This window comes from Volvox carteri (assembly GCF_000143455.1).
Source record: "Volvox carteri f. nagariensis unplaced genomic scaffold VOLCAscaffold_44, whole genome shotgun sequence".
NCBI classification, from domain to species: domain Eukaryota; kingdom Viridiplantae; phylum Chlorophyta; class Chlorophyceae; order Chlamydomonadales; family Volvocaceae; genus Volvox; species Volvox carteri.
Genome location: NW_003307587.1, coordinates 203,519 through 225,975, shown reverse-complemented (window position 1 = coordinate 225,975; position 22,457 = coordinate 203,519). Strand labels below are relative to the sequence as shown.

Here is a 22,457-nt window from a genome sequence, read left to right as displayed (position 1 = left end):
ATGCAGTGGTAGGCGTAAGCATGCGAGATGTGGTACGCGCGAATTAGTTAGGCCCACCTTTCGAGTTCATTTATACTTAGCGTGTACGTCACGTGCCCACGCATTTTCATGGAGCCGTGGCATTTTGTTGCTCGTGAATTTCATCGCTGGGCAAAGGCATGAATGTATGTGCATTTGTGTACGATGTGTGTACGATGTGTGTACAATGGCAACATAGCCGTCGTACCCGCGTATCTTGGATGGCCTGGGTAACAGGAATAGTGTAGTATAGGGGATGGTAAACCCTGATGGAAAGGCACAACCCGTGCTGGGCTAATTGCACCATCTGAGATTCGAGCAAATGGCTTCTACAGTGAAGATGAAGCCATCATTCCCTGTTGATAGTTCGTACAGAACTTGGGCGTATCGCTGAATGGCAACATTCCCAAGAGACCTGAACTCTCAGCATGACTACCGACGGAAGAGGAGGGATGCCACCCAGCGAACTGCAGGGCGTGATGGCACCAGTTCTGGGATGCAATTCTAGCCAGGCACTACAGCCAAGGTCTCAGCAATATTTTGCACTGTCGTGCAAGTTACGCAATCGCCCTGTCTCCCGCATTATAGCCGTCATCCTTGGCCACCTAGCCATCGTTGTAGCTGGGCATCGAAAAGGCCAGTCCGCCGTTCGGCCTGTGTTTCTCTTTCCCAGCAGCAGGGCTTGTTTAGTTGACTGAAACATTGTTGCACGGCATAACTTATACGTGATGCCGTGATGTCGTTCAGTAACCTTTAGAATTTGGACGTAAGTTTCACGGTTTGCCTTCGAGCTCTTCTGCGCTGTAGATGTGCCTGATCAGGTTACCTGTCCCGAATGTCCCTTGTGCACCGTTTCGGACAGTCTATCGGGCAGGTCGTTATGATTTCCGATAGCTCCAGCGCCAGAAATTCTTCTATGTTCAAGCTAAGCAACAAGCACTACAAGCACTTCTGTTTGAAATTGCTAGACGCGTCCCGTGTTCCTCAATGCCAAGAACCGGTGTTGAATGTACATACGGCCGATCGACAAGGTGGCGTCGGCGATTAGGCCTCGTATTGTACGACATTGGCTTCATTTTACGATTGCTGCATCGTGATAGGGTAGAGGCTGTTTCACCTGGAGATTCTATGAACAACTGAGGTGTTAATCCATACTGCAGCAACTTCCGTAATAACCATTCCTTACGCGCATGTACCACAGGGCCCCCGGTGCAGCTGCTGTTAGCGCAGTCGAAGAGCAAACTGTACAAAGAAGACAACGCTCGGAAATAGGTGACATTCTTTAGTCGGCCTCAAATCAACCTGTAGCTTACCTTTGCTTGGGCTTTGCTAGTTCAGTCAATCCATGGCGCTCGAGTGTCAACCACAGGTTTATGGCCGCAGCAAACAGCTTGCCTGTCAGATCCTGGCGCATACATCACTCTGCACCATCGTGCTCGGGCAGCGATCGCGCACGCCAAGAGACGTCCGGAGGCTCGCGAGGTTTTGGTCCGACTGTGAAGATAGTGGCCCCCGGGCTTGTTCTTCTTTCATTCAGAAGCCTCCTCTCCGAGGCATGGTGAAAGGAGGAGTAAGGCTAAGTAAGTAAGTAAGGCATGGAAATGCGGCAGTCTGTTGGCGGAAGCCTGATCAGAGGTCTCCAAAGATTAGGGATTGGGTTCGGGTACCGGTCAGGCAGAAATTAGGATGCGGCGAGAGGGGACAGGATTAGGATACCAAGTTGATGTCAGGTTTAAGATAAGGATCTCGGGTGTAGGATTAGGACAGGGGCCCCAGCCACAGGATTAGGCTTGGGGTCCGGCCACAGGATTAGGATTGTGTGTGTGTGTGTGTTACATGGTTGGGGGGTGCGTGACCCCATACCTGTAAGACTACCCATACGAGCCGAGGGCCCAAGGGCAATACTACAACGCCTAAAAGCCACGGAGAAAAAGGAAAAAACACCGCACATCAGCCCAGACTAACGTCCAAAGGGGGTAATTGAGTTTCGGTGAGCCCACATACGTTCCAACATCCTCGCCAGACGTGCGGGTTCCCATTGCATGGCCTCCAACATACTCTGTTGATGATCGAATCCCTCTTCAGCACGAATATCATTATAGGCTGGGCATTCCAATAACACGTGTTTTTCATCCTCAATTCGGCTATTAGGACCACAACAGTGGCAAAACCGCTGCCCCCTGGGGACATGGTACTTGCCCCTTCGTGCTCTGTTCGCCTCCAAAGCCCAGCAACATAAACGAAACTGCATTAGCTTACGATGTGCTAAACGAGGAATGAAAACCTTAGCATGTGTTGGCCACATGACGGCTGCGGCTCCCGAAAAGGGCAGCCCCATCCAGTGCTTATACTTCGCCATTTGCACTCCCGGTTGCTTCCCATCTGATGGGTACTCCTCTGGCAAGACAGTCAGACGCGTATGGATTAGGATTGGGATACTGCAACGTGATATGGATTACAACCAACCGCCCTTAGAATATGGATAAGACCACCACTCTGGATTAAGAATTAAAAATTGCACTCCTGTTGAGATAAGAGGATTGCTCACCGGTACCCACCCCCTGGATTAGAGGATTAGGATCCCTTTGCAAACCTCTGGTCTGATCCCTAGCCCTCCGCTTACGCCGGATAACTTAGTTAACTCAACATGGTAAGATGCATATGATGCCTAATAAAACAAGATGTTTCGTTACTGTAAAGTAAGGTGCACGACGGGTTTGGCACCAATGCATGCCAGGTCCGCCGTGTCACAATACACAACGACGTACAGATTATGATAATTACGAAATATTGTGTTGATGTAATGTACCCAATTTTAATATTTAGCTCTACATTATTATATACTTTATAAATTGGATGTCGGTGTTGGTAGCCTAGCCTTAGTCCCCGTTCTTATCTTTCGGAGAGACGAGTCGCTTAGGCGCCGAACAAATGCTTCGCTGTCATGTCTACAGCATTGTGTTTGCATTACTTGTCCTTTATGCGGGTGCAGAGTGCCCAGCGCCGCCCATTGTCTATGACTCGACCTTAAGGGCAGTGTGTAGTAAGGAACCGGCTCGCGGAGCTATTGGGTGTAGCATGTACAGGTTGTGTACAGATAACACTATTAGCCCGCCCATTTTCTCCAAGATATGCGGCGCCTGGAGAATTGCGAGTAGCTTGTGCAGCGATGACCAGAACATTGCCGAGTCTACAGGCATCTGTGGACGGTAAGCATAGCGGACAGAATCCTTTACTTGTGAGTTACATTAGGTATCTCCAACATGCTGATAAGACACAGCCCCTTGGGTCACTGCTCCATCTATTGTTTCAGATTCGCTTGCAAAAGGCGACCTCGATTCGCATAGAGATCAAGTGTCCAGCGCAATTGAACCACAATCGTCATGTACACTCTACTGCGAGCAATCTCGCTTTGCAGGATTTGGCGGAAGCTGCGATGGCAGTTGCAACTGCTGCTGCTATTGTTGTTATTGTTGTACATATCTGTGTTTTCCTTGTCTTCGTTGATACTGCGTTGATACACTTGCCTGCGGCCGCAGGCTCCAAGCTTCGTACGCCAATGTAACCGAGTTCCGTAGCTGCATGAAGCCGTACAACTTCACCAGCACGTCTGACATTCGCGCAAAGCACCTTGCTGCCTGCGATGAGATGTATGATCCCTCTTTTATGCTTGGCTGCGAATCCTGTACAGCTACATCCTGCCCTGATCCACTGGGTGCGTCCGTAGCTACAACATTGCCGGCTGAGGTCATGATGATCATGACTTGTCCGGTTAGCGCATGTTCATTGCATGTCCCACACGTAGAAGAGCCTCCCTCAGATGCAGCGACGTACAGGAAGCGCCGAACAGAGACATTCAGGCCTTGTTTGGGAATACAAGCGTGGGGCCCGCGTGGCGAGAAGAAATCTAAGGCGATCCGGGTGTGAAAAATCCGACAGCCCAGCGCAGGGATGAAGGAGGCGGGGGTCACGATACGTTTCACAACCCCCAGCGGCGTGTCGGCCGACATGGCAAGTTGTGCACCAAGGCATGCTCCTGCTTTATGGGCTTAGGACGGCGGCGCCTGCGTTCCCTTCCCTTCCTTTCCCTTCCCAGGACTTGCTTGACTTCCTGTTGTTCTTACTGATCTGCACTGCCGTGCAGATACATACATACGGATCACCGGGCTGGATTGCCGTACTAAATACCGCAACCAGCTAATGCTGCCGTCGCCGCCGCTGCCGCCGCCGCCGCCGCCAGCAATCCGTCCTTTGCCAAACGAACCCCCCAACCTAAATGACTGAGGCGCCCTCGTGCCCTCCGTTTTTGGTGTCCCTTCGCAGTGTCATACAGTTTGGGTTGTGCCTACATGGACATGAATCAGTGCGCTGCCTTCCACGGCTTTTGTGGAGGAGAGGCGACACCAGCCGACATCCGTACCACTTATGGTCATGGAGCCGCCGTTCTTTGCCTCTATATAAAACCCGGGCCGGGTGTTGTGGTTGCGCCTCCCAGGCCCCCTTCACCACCGCCGGAACCACCGTCGTCGAGCCCACTCGTGGCCCCAGGCGCAACCCCCGCTGCTGGTCCGCCGCGAGCGGGACTCAGCCCATCGCTGCTGCTACCCCCTAAATCGCCGCCGCCACCGTCGCCTGCTAGACAATCGCCATCGCCATCACCTTCTGCAAAACGGCCTCCGCCGCCATCACCTTCTAAGCGATCGCCACCGCCATCACCTTTTGCAAAACGGTCTCCGCCACCATCATCTGCGAAGTCGTCGCCGCCGCCATCATCTGCAAAGCGATCACCACCGCCATCGCCTCTGAAGCGGCCATCGCCGCCTCCACCCTCCTCAAGCCGCAAGCCTCCGCCGCCGATGCGGAAATCCCCGCCACTCACCGGCACCCGAAGTCCTCCTTCAAACAGGAAATCACCTCCCCCCATGAAGACGCGAAGTCCACCGCCTTCGACCCGCAGGCCACCGCCCACCAGCCATAGGCAGTAGGCGCTTCTACCTGCCATCACCCCCCTAGCTACTTTTTTTCCCTTGCCTTTCACTACCTTCGCGCAGTACGGTTGTTCACCAACGACACCACCCACGCCATCACACCACAGATTGTTTTGTATCAACTTGCAATATTGTAAGAGCCTAGCTCAGGCCTTCTGTCGCGTCACATGACTGTAGCTACGACAAAGTACGTGTGTACGGGACATCACTGAAAGATCTCTTACAAGTCCCGTAAGACTGCATGTGATGCTGTCGTACGTTTACAAGGCATCTTTATCTGCGGGACTAGTTTAGGTTGGGCTAAAGAAGATCAGTGCCTAGCAACCTGAGCCCCTTGGTTAGGTGGGTGGGGTGAGGCAGTGAACTAGGGCGATTGCTTCCGTTAATCTGCGTTGTTGGACACTGCATTGATGCATGCATTGTTTTACGGGCAACGTTAGCTGAACGGGAGTGCATAGGGCCAGATGTTTTGGTGAAGAATAATAATATTTGTTTACGAGAAGTAACCAGAGCTTCTTAAGCAAGGCACGCCAGCGTTTTGCTGTTCCCTGCGTTGCAGCCGTCGTTGTGCGGGGTGGATTTATGTTGTCCAGTTGTTTAAAGAAGGTTACTTGACCTGTAACGAACTTGAGTTGCTTTGAGCGCGAGCCGGGATTTGAAGCTCCAACAGCTGTAAAGCGTATGATTTGCGCCAAACCTGCTAAACCCTACATTTGCTTGAAGATTACGTGCATAAACGTGATCTTCATTCGTAATTTTCGCGTGTACGCGCGAAATGTTCGCGGGCAGCTTTCCACGGCTGTAGTAGCAGGTACACAATACGTCTACAAATAGGCGCTCCACCAGCTCCACCTTGAAAGCCCGGCGATACAGCGGAAGGGCAACTCCCTCTCGTCCTCTGGCGAAGCTTTTGGCAAGGGAATTTGGAATGAAGCAAGTGGGATCATTGCACGTTTTAGTCAGCCTCCACATACATGCGATCCACTGAGAAGTTGACTAGGGTGACTGGATGAGGGTGTCCCGAAATACCGGGGAAGGCAGGGTTTCGCAGGGTAGCTGCCACGGGTGAAGATATACCCCCCTGTTTCACACATCATATGTATTGGGAAGCTTGCGTATCTCAGCTGTATCGAATTGTAATCGTTCTACAGGATTTCTTACATTGAATTCTTGTTGCAATGCATAAATGCAAGTGGCTGACAGCGCTGCTGTTTTACGTTCGACAGCATGTCATGCACACTTATTTACCCGCCAGGTGGCGGACAGGCGGTGCCATCGCGTGTTGCCATCGCGGCCGTTTCGCAAAGATGGGGCACTGTTTTCTCTTGTTCGCACTATTGATACAGCGGGTTGCGTTCCGGGTTGTGGCTAAGACCTAGCGAGGGCCGGTGGTGCTGTCGCCGTGACCCTTAAACTTTGTGTCAGTTGCATCAATGACTTTATTCCGTGTCGTAGCAGGCAATACAGCCATACTTTCACTTTACATATCATTAAACGTCGAGCGTCGTGAAAGCACAGCTGGGCATGAAAAAACGTATCATCTACATGTTTGTTTTGTCATTCTGACTGTTGCATGCAACTTGTTGTTGCACTACCAGGCAAACGGGCAGGCGGGTAGAACGGCTTCGTGCGCGCTGGACCCCGGTGCAGAACACGGCCCTAGGGTACGCGCGACGTGGGTAGTTGCTTTCTTCATCGCGGCAAGAGCGCCGAAAAAATACACCTTTAGTCGGAAGAAGTTCTGAATGGGAGGAGGGCTGCGTCGGCCACGCTGCCAAGGCCTATGGCAGTTACTGACCGGTATTCGTAAGCGACGCTTAGCGATCTCGGGCAAGGCCAGCAAGGACATCCGCTCCATGATTTAGCGATAATATTTATGTAACGTCTTTGAGTTTGTCCGTGAAATCTAATGAGCTGGTCACATTCACCGACGGAGCGAACATGAAGCGAACCGTCAGTGAAGGCAGAACAGGCGGCGTACGTGGGTGTAGCGTGTGCTGCGTCTGCAGTGTAAGGGCCCTTGGCAGCCTGTCTCCCGGTTTTCCGCCTCTATCATTCCTCGCACTGTCAGCCAGCATGTTCGAGTCGACATAGCCATGAGAATACGGTTAAGGGAGACAGGAGCACAGAACCGTCAGTGAAGGCAGAACAGGCGGCGTACGTGGGTGTAGCGTGTGCTGCGTCTGGAATTATAATGTAAATCAAGATGTCAATCGTCGCAATCTCCAGGCATTTATTAATGCGCAAAGCGTTGTTGTTGCAATGCGAACCGGCAACTCATCTGGGTTCTTGCTACTGCGTATATAGCTTTGTATGTTTCGTTTATGTTTCTTGTATTTTAATTCTAGTTTATCCTTGCTTTTTGCATACGTTGTTCCATCATGTGCCGTTCGGTCAGGGTATATCCGTTAAATGCCAGACCAGCCAATGTTATCTTCCCTAAATTAGTGGATTCCTTAGATATGCATCTGAAAATTTCAAAGTTTCAAGACCATGCGAGCATGATACATTGCGAGCTTGGGTGTCAAGCGAACGAACTGCCGTTGGCATTTAGTCACCCCACATGTACTCAAACAATGATTCTGTAGCGTATTGCTTGCTTGTGGTTAGGGTTTGAGGTGAAGGGATCTCTAACGTCATCATTGCATTTGTAGCCCGAGCGATGAAAAAGCGAAGGCATGGTCGGAAGCACGATTGAGGCCCATACGTGTAACACTGGGCAGCCATGGTTGCGCTGCATTCAATAGTTATTCGTGGTTGCAAATGGCTAGAAGCTGCTTCGTAATCGGCGACATTGTAGAATTTGTACGGTACATTGGTACCTGTAGGGTACAAGTCACACAAGGGTCATGAAGGCTTCCATACATATGTGGTCACCGCATTCTTGTTTTATTGTTTGCCTCTACTTCACTCTTATGTCATTACAATGTTATATGAAGATAAGACGCGGAAGTTGTCGTTTGAGCGCGCCGGAACTGCATCAATGGCCATAGTAGGGGTCCTGTTGAATTAATTGTTATAGTAGACTATAGTAAAATTACCCTTTGACCAATTGCAGTCGTCGGCTGCTGCCGACGATTAAGGGTTGACAGGTTCAGAGAGAACCTATGTTGCGGCTTCATACAGTTTATCTCGTAGGATGGCTAGCACTCGTCGCTTTTGTTGCTGCTCAGACGAACTGTCCGACCCCGACAGTCTATCACTCAACTCTGCAATCAATTTGCAGCAAAGAGCCGGCGCGCAGCGCAATCGGTTGCAGCATGTACCGACTCTGCAGGAATGAAACTCTGGAACCGCCGATCTCATATGCATTATGCGACACCTGGAGGATCGCCAGCAGCCTGTGCAGCGATGACCCCAACATTGTCAACTCTATCGGCCTTTGTGGCCAGTAAGTCTCTGCCACAACCTTCGCAGAAGTCAAACCTACGAAGGAGTGTGTCTCACCGATGTACCGTCCCTCGGGTCGCATCACAGAAGCTCATAGGCGTGCACGCATCAGGCCCTGTTGAACGTCCTTCTGTCTCCGCGCCCATCTGTCCCACATATGCCCATCATTTCAAGCACCTTCGTAACTCATGTGCATCTGCTTGCTCGCACAGGCTCCAAGCTGCATTTTCCAGCGCCTCCGAGTTCCGCAGATGTATGAACCCGTACATGTTAAACAGAACGTCGAAGGTTCTGGAACTCGCTCTCGACGCTTGTGGCCGCATGGACGGACCCTATTATTCATACAATCCCACCCAAATGCTGGGCTGCGAGGAATGTACACCGCAGTCCTGCCCTGACCCGCTAGGTACGTCCCTAGCGTTTCTGACCATCTGGGTCACTCTAGGGATTCCATCTGGGTCAGGACACACTTCCACGGAGGGCGCGGAACCTCCAAGCGGCGAGGGGCAGTAAAGGGAGGCCTTCGCGGCCTTTGCGGCCCTGCGCCCTTCCTGGAATCTCCCGGGCAGATCTTGGCAACCGGTGACCTACAGGGCAGAAAGCAAGGGCATGTGCGGCGCGACCGCCTCTAAACAGCTTCATTAGTCGACGCCATTGTGAGCTAGGACCTGGTGGTGCTTACTTGGTTGGGTAGCTGGTTGGGTAACCTGAGCACACCACGCTCAGAGGCAAGATGTGCGGATGGCTTGTTTAAGACATGTTCCTCGTTGCGGTCAGTGCGGGTCGGAATTTTTCCCCATGAGTGAGGTTCTTGTGTGTTTTCGGCTGGTGGCCCTCCCTGGGGTAAATCATGCATCTTGACATCGGCCCTCATTACCGCCCTCCCTGCCGCTTGTCGTTCTGTGGTCGCAGTGTCGTACTGTGAGGGTTGCTACAGTATGGATATGGGCAATTGCTCTGCTTTCTTTGCCTTTTGCGAGATTGACGCCCCGTTACATGGTGACGGCGCCGCGTTTCTGTGTCTGCGACCTGAATACCGGAAGACCGCGCCGGCGCCACCCCGGCCACCGTCGCCTCCACCCGAACCAGTACCCCCCAGCCCACGGCCGCCCTCTCTGCCGCAAAGCCCACACCTGCCGCCAACCTATCCCGGTGTCATGCTGCCGCCCAGTCCGCATCCGGAAAGCCCGGGGCCACCCAGACCGCCACCACACGGCCCGGAACCGCCGCTGCCAATGGCGCCGCCAATGACGCCATTGCTGCTCGCTACGATGCCGCCGTGTGTCGCCGATCCGTCGCAGCCATATTGCGGATCGTACGAATATCCGTCGGAGAACATCACTGCGGATGTAAACTCTCTTTGCAAGGATATGCCGTACATGCCCGGCTGCACGATACAATCAGCGTGCAAGGTGGGGGAGGAACGTTTGTTTGGATGTATGTCGCTTCTCTGCCCGCCTGCGCGCGTAACCTGCATGTGGCACAGCGACCTGTCTCCAAGCCTTGCGGGAATTACGTGGCTTAACCGCACGAGGGAGTTGAGGTGTTTCTGTCAGTAGTGCTGTGTGCCAGAACTCACCCGGCAACACCGAGTTGAAGCTGCTGCACCTTCCGCATTGCTGTGCCGTGTGTTCAACGCACAATGGCAGATCGGCAAACATGCCGCGTCTCCTCCCCCGCAGCCCAATTTAAACAAAGGCGGTTGCTGCTCCTTCCGAAACTTTTGCTTCTGTCTTTCCAGCTGCCTGTTTCCTAGAGGGGCCTACAACCATACCGAGGGCAAAGTCGCCCGGTGGAGCGCTACGGTGTGTGTTGCCTTTCTTAGGGGAGGGTTCATGTAGGGAGGCCTGATGTGGCCGAGACTGCGCTTTCAGATGGATGGTCTCATGCGTTTGCGCCCCCCACTCGCTCTGGCAGCAGCTTCAATCGTGTGTGGTTCGTCTTTCCCCCACTCGCTCCCGCATTGCAGGCCGGCAAAGTGACTGGTACTTTCTGCCGGCCCATGACGCTGCTCGCCACCATCTGCGCCGACATGCCTGGAATGAGCGGATGCAAGTCGTACATGCAGCTGTGCCGAAACACAAGTGTCGTACGGCAGTGCGCGCAGTTCCCCGCCATCCCAGGGTGAGTCATCCCGACCCGCGGACAGCCGAAGGGATGTGAAGGAGCTCCTCCGCTGTGGCCGCAGGTGGTGCACTAAAAGAATCTCATTTTTCCAAGCAAACTGACATGGAAATGACGTTGCCGTCACTGCGTGTCGCCGTGCTGTCGACCTCAGGCTGCCCACAACCAATGTCGCTCGCAAGGCCGTGCTGGACATGTGCGGGTCGATGGACATGGTGCAGTGCGAGAATTGCACTCGGGTATGTGGGCCGGGCCGCGTGGTTTTGAAGGGTGAATGAGATGAAATACGTAACATCTGGATAGCCATTGGTGCTTTAAGTAGACCTTTTAAAAGAAGGCAAGGGAGGAGGAGGAGGAGGAGGAGGAGGGGGAGGAGGAGGAGGAGGAGGAGGAGGGGAAAGGTGCCTGGTTGAAAGCTGGATGATCCAAGAGGACGGATGAGCAGAGGAAGAGATTGTGGAAGCTAGGCAGGATCCCGGACATGACATGGAACAAAACAGACACGTCATGAAACGGAGGGAAGGCTCTTGCAGTTGGTTGATTGGTTGATTTCCGACGGCTGTCCGTGTTTGGGGATGGTAGTCAGGCGAATCGGTGGTGCCCAAGGCCTCACCCAGGCTGGGGTATGGGGGTTTGGCCAAGCGCAATTACCTGATTTCAAATCCTCTCTGAAGGCTCTTCCCGAGGGGCAATCAACCGGAGCCCTACCCCCTCCCTCGTGTCATGCGACTGCACCTGCATCCCGCCTCGGTTTGACACCTTTCCTACGGCTGCCCGTGCGGCGTGTTCATTTGTCACCCCTTCCATGTTGTTGCTGTTGTTGTTGTTGTTGTTGCGGTTGTTGTTGTTGTTGCGGTTGTTGTTGATGGGGTGTTACACTGTGGGCGGCTCGCCCGATAAAGGACGTGCACCGGGGGCCCTGACCGGGCCGAAACACAGCGCAGGGATGGGAGCGCGGCTCTACGTCCGTCTGTTCCTCCGCGTGTTGTTGTTGTTGTTGTTGTTACAGAGTGGCAGACTTCTGGGCCACTTGAACACATACCCCCTCCATGCATATGGCTTGCGCACTCACTCGCACAAACTCCAACTCCGCTTTCCTTCCTTTCCAAACATATTTCGCTCTAACCTGCACTAAGCTTCGACATACCGCCCTACCGATGCTCGCAGCTGTCGTGCAACATTGATTTCATCGGCGGGATGTCCAGCATGTGTACGGAAATGCCGTACATGGTTGGTTGTGATGTGTACGCCGCCTGGTGCAAGGAGTCGGCCGGCTGGGTCCAGGGGGGGGCCGACGGCGCTGACGGCAGCAGCATCAGCTCATTCTGCGCCGGGGCCGAGGTGTACGGCGGCAGTACATCTGCCTCCGACATCCCTTCGATGCTCATGTTCTTTCATCAACGGACGCGCGAGCTGCTGCTCTTCAGAACTTGGATGCCCAAGACGACAGGTGTGTATCTGTGTGTATGTGTGAATGTGTTGCCGGAAAGACGAAACACACGGAAAGACGAACACGCTAGCCGTTAATTGAAACGGCCTACCCGCCGCGTGTGCATATTTATGCTGTTTCCGTGGTAATGCTGTTCCATGCACCCACACGCACCCAGGCCTTGACTTGTGCTTGTTGGCTCGTTGACCTCTCTCGTCCTCTCTCATTCCTCTCATGCCATGCGTTGGAAACTGGCGTTCAAAAAAAGCTTGTCTGGGTCATATGCGTCTTGGCTCTCATGCTGCGGTTGTTTTTCCTTCCGCCGTTGTGGTGTGTGGGGTTTCCCGGCTGGGTTTGGTCTCTCCCTTGAGTCGGCCTTTGGCTCCAACACTCTCTACGCAGGTGAAGCCGTCGGCAGCTTCATCGCCATCACGACCATGAGTTTTACCGCCGTTGCGCTGCGCACCGCCCAGTTCATCATGGCCACCGCAGCGGCCGCGGGCCGGCTGGGGCCGCTGGGGCCGCCGCCAGCCGAGGTCAGACCCGGGCTGTGGTGGCTGCCCAGCGGCGGCCAAGCACTGCAGAACCTGCTGTCCTCCGTCTTCACATGTAAGGATAGCTAGCTTCAGACAGAAGACCTTGCAGAGCTCCACTTGCTGGTGCTCCTTTTTTTCCTGAATATAAATGTCATGTCACCGGATAAACTGAGCGCCGGCTCAGGGTGCGAACACACACTGTAACCTAGTAACAACTAGTAACTAACAACTAGTAACTAACAACTAATAACCCCTGTTTTCCACATTCCGGACCGGGATGCCATGCCGCCTCCGTCACCGTCCCTGCGGCTGTCTTAAATCTTAAAATTTACATTTTGCACTACGCCTGATGGCTAACGCCCGATTCGTTACAAAATGGGGCGCAGTGGTGGTCACCACGCTGGATCTGTTCGCCATGCTCATCGCGATGACCTTTAACGGCGCCTACTTTGCGGCGGTTGTGTTGGGCTACTCCCTGGGCACGCTGCTGCTAGGCCACCTGCGGGACAACTACCAGCGCCGAGTGGGTGCACCCGCCGGGGCGCCCACCAACGCCGACGTGGAGGTGTGCTGCGGCGCCGCAGTCCCGCCCGTATCTGTGGCCCCCAACGGCACCGTATCGGCCGACAGGGTCACAACAAACGGCGTCGCGGCGGCCGAAAAGGTCACAACAAACGGCGTCGCGGCGGCGGCGTTGAACGGCGCAGCGGAGAAGCGAAGAACGTCACTGAACGGCGGAGGAGCAGTTGCACTGCATGAAAGCGAAAGTGTTCGCAAGTCAGGTTTTTCGGTGTTGTGAAGATAACGGGCTGTTGGTTGCTCTGCTTAGGTGGGAAATTAGTCAGTAGCGATGAGACTTTGTAATAATATACTTTGGGTGGCTGTGTAAGTAGGAGGCGTACGGGATGGATCGAATTTTGGGCGGCTTTATGTCCTGCACTTAGGTGGGGGGTACTGATTTTGGTCATCATACGGTGTTTGCTAGCTGGTACATGTCAGCAAGTCAGATTGGTGGGGTCAGGTCCGTGAAAGAGCGGGCGAGGGGTTGCCTAGAGTCCGTTATGGTTATGACAGAGGTGACGTTACCATGACAGCGTGCAAAGGAAGTCGGCCGCATTACTGGTGGGCCTTGTGGTTTGCACGACTGTGATCCAACTAATGGCGGCCGTGTGGGAGGAGGATGAGGGCAGGTCAGGATGCGGCAGCTACACGCACAGGGACGCCTGCTTTCGTTGCCATAGCAGGAATCCCCGATCTTTTGTGCGTTAATTTTATTGGTAGCTAGAAGAACAGTGGGGGGAAGCAAAGTAAATGTTGTGATGAACTGCTCAGTAAACCCATAACGTAGTTGTGTTGACGGAATTTTGGAGTGGTCCATGACGAGCTTATGAGGCATGTGAGCCCCACGAGAGGCTTTGTGCCCCACTCCCAGCTTACAGACGAACAAACGGCGAACGATACATGTGCATGTGTGGATGAGGCCACAAACTTCTCTGTTCGCAAACCTTTACATATGTCTGCATACCCGCATTGGAAATGATGGTGGGTCCAGTCCCATTAGGTTAGATCGCTCGAAGGCACACATTCGACGCTCTGTGCGGCGCATGTCGCGTGATAGGCAGGGTGGCTCTTTACATTACGACATTTTGACCCTTGTTTTATGGAATTCTTTTGGGACTCCACGCATCTTGGATTTATGAGGTGGTGTAGTGTGTGTTTTCGTGCAGGTTTAGATGTTCATTTGTCAATTGTGACGTTTTCGTGGCTTTTCTAAGAAATGCCATTTCCAGCACGGAGGTTGTTGGTTGAGTTGGTTGGGTTCGTGAGTGTCTCATGTGTGTATACCGGAGGGGTCATTCGATATCCAGTCAATGTGCTGCTGCTGCTTCTGGTGGTGGTGCTGCTGGTGGTGGTGGTGGTGATGATGATAATGATATACCGAGCGAAGGACCGGCGTTGCAGCAGCAGAGGCAGGTCGATTGCACCTTGTCATGCATTTTCGGGAGTGTTCAAGTAGAGACGGCCGCTAGCTGGTGGTCGGCAAGGCGGCAGGGCGCCATGGCTGGGCACCTGGCCAGGGCTTCCTGCCAAGGCTGTAATGGCCGGCCTGTAATGGACACCCACGCCCAGCCTGCAGCCAACCTCAGTGTTTCGCTTTCCTACCAAGGAAAGCCAGAAGGTCCCTACCCAGCCGTCCCGTGCAGACAGATGTGCATGTGTAGGGATAGGTAACCTTACGGTCTGCGAACTCGCGCCGTGGCGGCTGTGCGGATCTGTATGTAGCTAGAAGAGCGGCTAGACGAGCCGGTCGTCCGCGTGGAGATGCATCGATGCTACAGTTTGAGGTATCGAGGTCTGTGTTAGATGAGAAGAGAGGCTAACAGAAGAACATCTTCGGCGTGCGCGAAAGCCCGGCCGCGCTCCCACTTTCCTCGCCGGTGGCACGGTGTCAAGACAACTCAGCAGGGAGTATGCCACATGGACGAAAGTGACGTGTGTGTTTGTGTATGTGTGTGTGTGTGTGTGTGTGAAGGTTTATCGAGACTAAAGGCTAAAGTGGACCTGATCGTAGAACTGACAATTTGATAAAGCGGCCCAGAAGCCTCCCAATCTGTAACATTACAATTACAAAAAAAATAAAGTGGACCTCCATGTCATCCCGGCTGGCGACGAAGCCGTCTGCCCGTCCGCTTTTAAGATTTACTTCCGAAACCGAATTCCAAGGGTTTTTCCTCGTGGTCAAGCTCAAAAATTGTTACTGGAGCTCAACACGCAAAGGTTGTTCCGTATCTATAAGCTGGTCGAAGGAGTTGCTCTGGAACCAGAAGAAGCACAACTCGTAAGGTCGGCCAGTCGGGGTAGTTCGGCCAGAAACGTCGCACAGCTTCCTGATGCCATGATGCTTCTTCTTCGCCCATAAGCTGCGGCGTCGTGCTTACGTCATGACAAGCTTGCGTCATGGCTAGCTGGCTAGCACTCGCAGCTTTCACAGCTGCTCAAACGCCGTGTCAAAGCACTCCAGTCTATCACGCAACGCGGATGGCACTCTGTCAGGCTACTTGAGCGCAAGTTAGGCCTCTTGATAATTGGATGGCGGTGTTGCCGCCTGTGCGCGCGGTCAGCGGGGTCGCTTGCATGTATGCGTGTGTGATTGCTACAGTGTGCATGGGTGACCCTTCCCGGAAACCTTTCCCGGCGGCCCCATGCCCATGCAGCTTACTGCAAGAAAACGCGGCAACAAGGCCCAGCACGACACACACACACCGCGGGCCCTGTCCCCTTGTCCATGCTAACAGCTCGTCTGGCCATGCCTGAGGCTCACCCTTAACCCTTAAACCCTTAAACCCTTTATAACTGCTGGTTATGGTCTGCATTATGCATGTGATCCGCTGCCGGACTCGGACATCCAGTTAACAAACCCTCTCGGTCTTGTTTTCCTTTCTGCAACTACACATCTTATCCACCTCCCCATCCGCATTAAGGAAGACCAGCAGACAGTAATGTCCTGAACGCCGGGGGAGTTGCTTCCCTGCCGTGCTGCCCAATAGAGGAGGATGTAAGGATGAAGGCGCTCTTTAAGTGGCATCACAGTGGCTGGTTCGTTACGGCGCAATCCGCCTATGAACTGCACACGTACATGTCGGTTGCACTGAATGGCAATGTGTCTACACAAAGCACAACTTTCATCACCAGCTGGTGATAAAGGTGCGTCACTTCAAGTACGGATGCACCCAGGCTTCACTTCAGTTATCGATCAGGACCCGGTGCGCGTTGCAGGCAGGTTGGGGGCAATACTTGGTAGCGCGCAAATCCGAGCTACCTGAACATTGCGGGACGTATGTTCGCCGCCTTGCGTGGGCACCCATTTGCCACATCAACAGACGACTACCAGAAGACATCAGGAACATCCCCAATCATCTAATCTGTCGATTCGGAATCGTTGAACCTTTTTTACAATCAGATAAACGCGCAGGATAGCGTTTCTCATTTGTGGCCTATCCATATCCGTATGTGCGTATGCCTGTACGATGAAACAGGGTGGTATAGCTTCACCAGCGGCCCCCTTTCCCGAGGCAGTTCCCTGCTCTCCCCTGCGAGAGGGGCACTCTAATTCATTCACCCCATCCGACTTCAGAATGTATTCGTTGGGTTCAGCATCAGCAACTCACCACCAGCATCCAACCAAATCTAGCGGATCAACGGCGCTACAACTTTGTCATGGTCAGCTCGCAAGTAGATGTAATACCGTGCATAAAGAAGGGGTCCCACCGTCCAATTCAACATCCCTCATACGCCGAAGGATCGACTGGTACATATGGACCCACAATTTCCGTGAGTCGTCTGAGCGCAACCCTTGGTAGCCACCTACCCATTCAATAACTCTACAATCTAGCGACCGTACAAGGGGTCGAACCTTGGACCTTGCCCTTAGGAAGGGCACGCTATATCCACTTAGCTATACGGCCAGATACATGAATACTTTTATGTGTACATGTGAAGGCTTAATATTCTGATCTGGACGCACATGTGCAGCAAATGCTATGTCGTTACAAACACGCCGCTGAAAGGTCCAGGTATTTACCGCTGCTCGTCGCCTGGATCTCCGCCAACAGTGCATGCAAGGTGGCACCCTCGGGCCCTACCCAGATGTCACTTAGACCGGACGCGAGCCGGTCACGGACGCGATTCAGAGATGCCTTCCCTCCGCTTCGCTCTTCGCTGCGCTACGAGAAGCTACGGTGAAACGCGCACTACTGCGAAATAGATATGGTTCATGTGCGCCATGTGCACGCTTCCAACGCAAATCCTTTCAGGTCCATTGCAAAAAGAAGCTTCATTCATTTCCTAGGTAGTTTCCATTCCAAGCCTTCACGGCTCCAGGAGGGGACGAGAGATACACCTAAGTGTGGCCCAGCTTTGAAGGCCTGTATGTATGTTCATACCGACGTACCCCCGCTGCAGCAGTGTCCCTGCTGCACAACGGCTATACCCCATCAGGATCCTATGTTATCATGCATGCAAGTTAGCCTGCCGGTGGTAAAATTGCGAGCAGAGCAGCAGAGGTGCATGACGATTGCCAATGGCTCTGGGGGAGCCAACAGCCAACAGCCAACAGCCAACAGCCAACAGCCAACAGCCAACAGCCAACAGCCAACAGCCAACAGCCAGTTTATTCCACCCGTTAGTTAGTAAGTTTTTGTCAGCCTCAGCCGGCTTGGTAGGGCGGGGCGCTCTGGCATGGGTGCCCACGTCAGGGCCGGGATGAGCATGGTCTTGACGGGTCGAAGAGGCTCCTCGTCATCCTCGCCGTCCTCGCCACCTCCGCAAGGAACCCGTGGTCCTGCCTTGGAGCGTGGACTACTCAAAGTTCCGGAAGGTCCGAGGTTTCCAGACGCCCTGCAGCCGAAACTGGGTACCGTGAGCTTAATGTGGCACATGAGCAATGGAGGGAGTCTAGCTAAGATGAAAAAGCGAGGGTAATTGGGCGGGTGCAAAGCGCGCACGGGTATCTAGGAGCGGGTGGGGTTGGCAAGGTAACAGATGAGCAGAAGACAGGAGAACGTCTCTGAGCAAAACATTTGAATTTGACCTCCTAAGGAGTCTAAGGAGTCTAAGAGTCCGAGTCAAAACTCACGAAGCCCACAGCTGAGTATTAGTAACCACCAAGGTACCCCTATCACTTCCGTCCTCATGCAGCCCTCCCCAATAATCCACGTACTTACTCAGCAATGGGTGCAAAGGCGGCGTTGTACTGCACCCACCACACGTCCGCGCCGCCGTTAGAATCGGCACTGTGTAGCTCCCCCAGCTTCAGGTCCGGCAAAGAGCGTGCAAAGCTCATGTACGACTTCGTGTGCTGCTGTGCTGGCCTTCTACCCCGCACGTCAACCTCTTCTCGCGGATCCCCATCTCTCACCAACGCCGCTGCCGCTGCTTCCACCTCCTCTAAAACTTCCTTAGGAACCCCGCCACTGGGGTCGTTTACGCCGGTGACAACCATAATAACGACCACCGAATTGGCGCCATCCACACCGTCTTTGGCCGCTGCCGTGGCTCCCAGCGCTGAGCTCACCAAGCGTGGCCGTTGCGGTGGCATCACCGCCCGCAGGTTGCCTCCGGCTACACCAACAGCCTTCTGCGACTCATAACTCTCCGAAGACATCGCCAGATCAGACCCGCTGCCGTTGCGACCACTGGTCATGGCGGCGTTGTCCATCCTTGGGACGCATGCCAGCCCAGACGGCTGTCTGTTCAGCTTGGGTTCTGTTTCGCCACTGGAAAGGCCTGATCCTCCATCAGTTTGGCTAGACACGGTCCGAACCAAGCAAACAGCCGTTGGCTGATCCGCCGCTGCCGTTACGTGGTTAACGGCCGTCCCCCCAGCCGCTTGTGGGCCAACTTTCAACGATTGCTTGGATTCGACTTTCAACCGTCGTTTGGGGTTAAATTTTAACGGTTTCTTAGGGTCAATTTCTAACTGATGCTTTACGTCAAGGTTTGAAATTCTTTCCACAGCAAATTTCGTGGGTTGTTTTTCATCAATCAGCGAGCTGCTGCCCGCCAGCAAGGGACACCACCAAGCTGCATGGGGTGCTTCAGCGCATACCAGCCACGCCGCCTTGAACCAGAACTCCGGCATTAACGGGAGCACGGGCACGTCTTCAAGCTTCCCTGATGCCTCGCTGCCTTCCGACGTTTTGCGCATGCCGGTGTTGTTGTCGTTACTGTTGTCACCACTGCTGGCGGCGGCCAGGGCACCACCGGGTCTCCAGCCCAATACCGCAGTAGCCGTTACAGGGTCGCTGTACAGACCAGCTTGGCGCATCTTAATTCGGGTGCTGCATAGCCCCGGCATGCTGCATGGTACATTGCCACACAGCCCCAACTCCAAGCATTTGCAAGTGATGGCTTGGCCCGGGGGCCCACAGGGCTGCGTGATTGGTGGAGAGCTTGCACCACCGGTGGCTGCTGCTGGGCTGCCGAATGTTGATGCCGGCAAGTCCAGCGCCGCGGATGAAGATGCCGTGCTGCCTTGCCTTTCACCCTCAATGAAGGCAATCGAAGCCATAGCAGGCCGCATACCTGCCAACACGTCTTCCGCAAGAGCTACTTGAGGCATGCAGGGGACAGAAGGCAGTACGGGAGGGCCTGGTGCAGGCGTCTGACCATGGCTCCCTAGGCACCCGGCATCACGAAAGAGGCCAGCCCAGCGCAATTTGGCACGAGTATCGCACAAGTGGTCGATGCTGCAAGGTGAATTGACACAGAGCCTGGCTTGCCAGCACCTGCACGGCCGGATCGCGGTCACAGCGGGCGGAGCTGGCACCGCGGTAGCCTGCTTGGGTCGTTTGGTGCTGTTGACCGCAGCACTGGTGGCGGCGATTGAGATAGCAGTGGCGGTCGTGGTGGCAGTACTGGTAGGTGTGTCCATGGTATCAAGGGTAGCAGGGAAAGCTCTGGGAGCGGCTGTACTGCTGCGGTTGCCAGTGGTAATGGCGGTGGGTATGATGGTGTTGGTCGAGGCGGCAGCTGTAACTGCCCGTGTTGGCGACACCTCAGGCAAACTCTCAACGGGCTTTCTGTCTTCTGCCAATCCTGCTGGCGAAGGTATAACCGGAACTTGTGTAATTTGCGTTGGAGATGGACGTGAAGGTTTATGCATGTTAAGCTGCTGCGGTTCCAAGAGCCCAGTCGGTAGCCCAGGAACTTCCTGAAGAGCGCCTTGTGGATCCCCTGGCTGACCAGCTCCGGGGCCCTCTTGTAATGGGCTTTGCGAGCGCTTGCGCGAACTCTCGTGCCGAATACCATTTGGCTGGGTGCTAGTGCGGGCTATTGCAGCGGCTGGTGAGTGCGTCACGGACAAGACACCTGGCCCCCCTGCTAGGCCGCCATGCCCGCTGCAGGGCTTCCGGTACTGCTGGGGACGCCACGAGGCGGTAGCAGCAGCGGCAGCGGTCAGCGGACTGCCATACACTTTCCGTGGTCGTGGCGGCGGCGGCGGTACCACAGGAAGGGGTGCCCCCATGGGTGCCTCTCGCGGCAACATCGTGTGCGGACTGCCGTTAGCGGATGCCACCCACCGCACAGCGACCTGCTGCACATTATCGCGGACAATGCTGCTGTGGCGGTTGCGGCTGTTCGTGGATGTGTTGGACGTGCTGGACGTGGTGTGGCAGCCGCCGCTAAGATAATCGTTGCCAGTACTGCGTGATCTGGTGGTTTTGTGAGGAGAAGCCGAATCCCCAAGTTCTGTACTGTTTTTTACTTTAACATCGCCGTCAAGGGGTGTCTGTACTGCGCAAATGGAATCTTCATGGCATGTTGCCAACGCTGACGGATCACGTGCTGGCGGCAGAGGTAGTGCCAGGGACGGCCACGCGGTGTTGGACACTGTTGCCGTGGGTGATAAAACCCGCATCTGCACTAATATGACTCAGAACCGCTTGATGCGGACCTGTATCGCTTGCTGCGGAATGCAGAGATGCCGGTTTCCCTCCTCGTTCCAAGGTAATCAGGGGCCCCTTGCGATGCTGGCTTCGGCTGCAGCCCCGCCAGGCACAAGATAATGCGAGAGGATGCCTGAGACAGTTTATCCCTATGGTATCTGTGGCAGAGGCTGGTGTTGGTGTTGGTGGAGGCCTTTATGGTGGGGAATGTGGGGGCAGCGGAAGCGGCGGAGATTGCACCATGATGACCTGGATGCAGGAAGCGGTTGGCCGGCGGTGCTAGGGATCTTTTCGCAGCGATGGCCGCGTTTTATACCAGCAATGGCGCTATGATAGCCTGCGCAGTCGTAACTGCCGTTTGTTGAGGGCGATTTTACTCCGCTCGCAAAAAAATGCTTGGATAGTGTAAGCATCGGACGGAGCCGCAGGGTTAAGCTCCAACGATGCCGTTAAATCTGTGAAAGCAAAATGCCAAAGCGATTCGAACAATTAATTGTACGCAATCCCAGACAAGATGCAAATCGTCCGTCATTTCAAGGTTATAAGACAAGTAACACGGCGGTGTAGATCGTGCGCTTTCTTAAACGACGACCCGAGTGCGCCCTCAGGTTGCGCCCTAAGGTCTCTAATATTAAGATGCATGGTCAGATGAGTGTCTGTCTCTTGCGATATCTGTCACCGTCTGCCGCCGTGTAAGCGCAGGCAGAACGCCCACGACGTACGTACACGTTACAAGCCCCTGAAGGTCCCAATTAATTATTGTTCTTTATGGAAATAAGGAATGATTGGATTAGAACACCAGATTGAAAGGCAGTCCCGCGTGCACCGACCACTGTATCTTAAGTACGCAAATCGCCCTGAGTTATCACGAAAGAAGTATTCATGATGGACTTACATTCAATGCATCAGACTGCTTCGTGCACAACTCTGTATTCGCACCGGGCCTTGATGGATTTGCCTTTTGGACCCCATTTGAATCGCAAGAATGTAGACTTTAGGGCGAATCTTGTTGGCTCCGTTGATGGCCGCTGGGTTTGTATGCTAGACGCTCTTAGCATTGTTTAGCAGATAATTTTGGGAAACGATTACCAAACGATCAACCACTGACTACGTGCAAACCGATGAAACACCGAGCATCTAAATGTAACTAAAAGTCCACAAAGCATGATGAACATTCGTCTATATGTATAGATTTCATGCCTCGGCTTTTTTGGCTTGGAAAACCTAACCAGTATCGTGTCAGCCTGCTTTCTACCGTTTGCTGCCGTACATGAGTACAGTAGACAACAAGCACTGTTGTTATCTGCGTCAGTAAACGCAACAAATCTTAAAATTGAGCAATCTGTTTGCAAGCTATATACTGCAGGAACATGAGTTGCGGCCGTCAGGTATCCCTTACTAACGGCAACCGGCAGATGGTCACAGATAGCCTATTCGTTGCCCTTCCCTTGGAATGTAGGTGCACTTACAGTTTCACCTGTTGTCCGCTACCGCTACAATCTCTGTGGCGTGTTGTTTCTTAGCA

The 22,457-nt window shown here is 53.8% G+C and overlaps 2 protein-coding genes across 2 annotated transcripts; one reads left to right on the top strand and one right to left on the bottom strand.

Moving 5' to 3' along the window:
* Positions 1–6,604: 6,604 nt before the first annotated feature.
* Positions 6,605–13,284, top strand: VOLCADRAFT_121329 (CTR type copper ion transporter; the record flags this gene model as incomplete). Its single annotated transcript, XM_002954609.1, has 11 exons — positions 6,605–6,681; positions 8,233–8,397; positions 8,609–8,802; positions 9,309–9,484; positions 9,698–9,808; positions 10,366–10,520; positions 10,675–10,759; positions 11,688–11,776; positions 11,876–11,970; positions 12,352–12,558; positions 12,872–13,284. Exons 2-11 carry the CDS (start codon positions 8,267–8,269, stop codon positions 13,282–13,284), a joined length of 1,656 nt encoding a protein of 551 aa, XP_002954655.1. The 5' UTR covers positions 6,605–6,681; positions 8,233–8,266.
* A 4,387-nt stretch (positions 13,285–17,671) lies between these two features.
* On the bottom strand, positions 17,672–21,904 carry VOLCADRAFT_95439 (uncharacterized protein; the record flags this gene model as incomplete). The annotated part of the gene is made up of 6 exons (XM_002954544.1): positions 17,672–17,882; positions 18,209–19,592; positions 19,653–19,771; positions 20,567–20,620; positions 20,941–21,125; positions 21,872–21,904. 6 exons carry the CDS (start codon positions 21,902–21,904, stop codon positions 17,672–17,674), a joined length of 1,986 nt encoding a protein of 661 aa, XP_002954590.1.
* Positions 21,905–22,457: the final 553 nt, after the last annotated feature.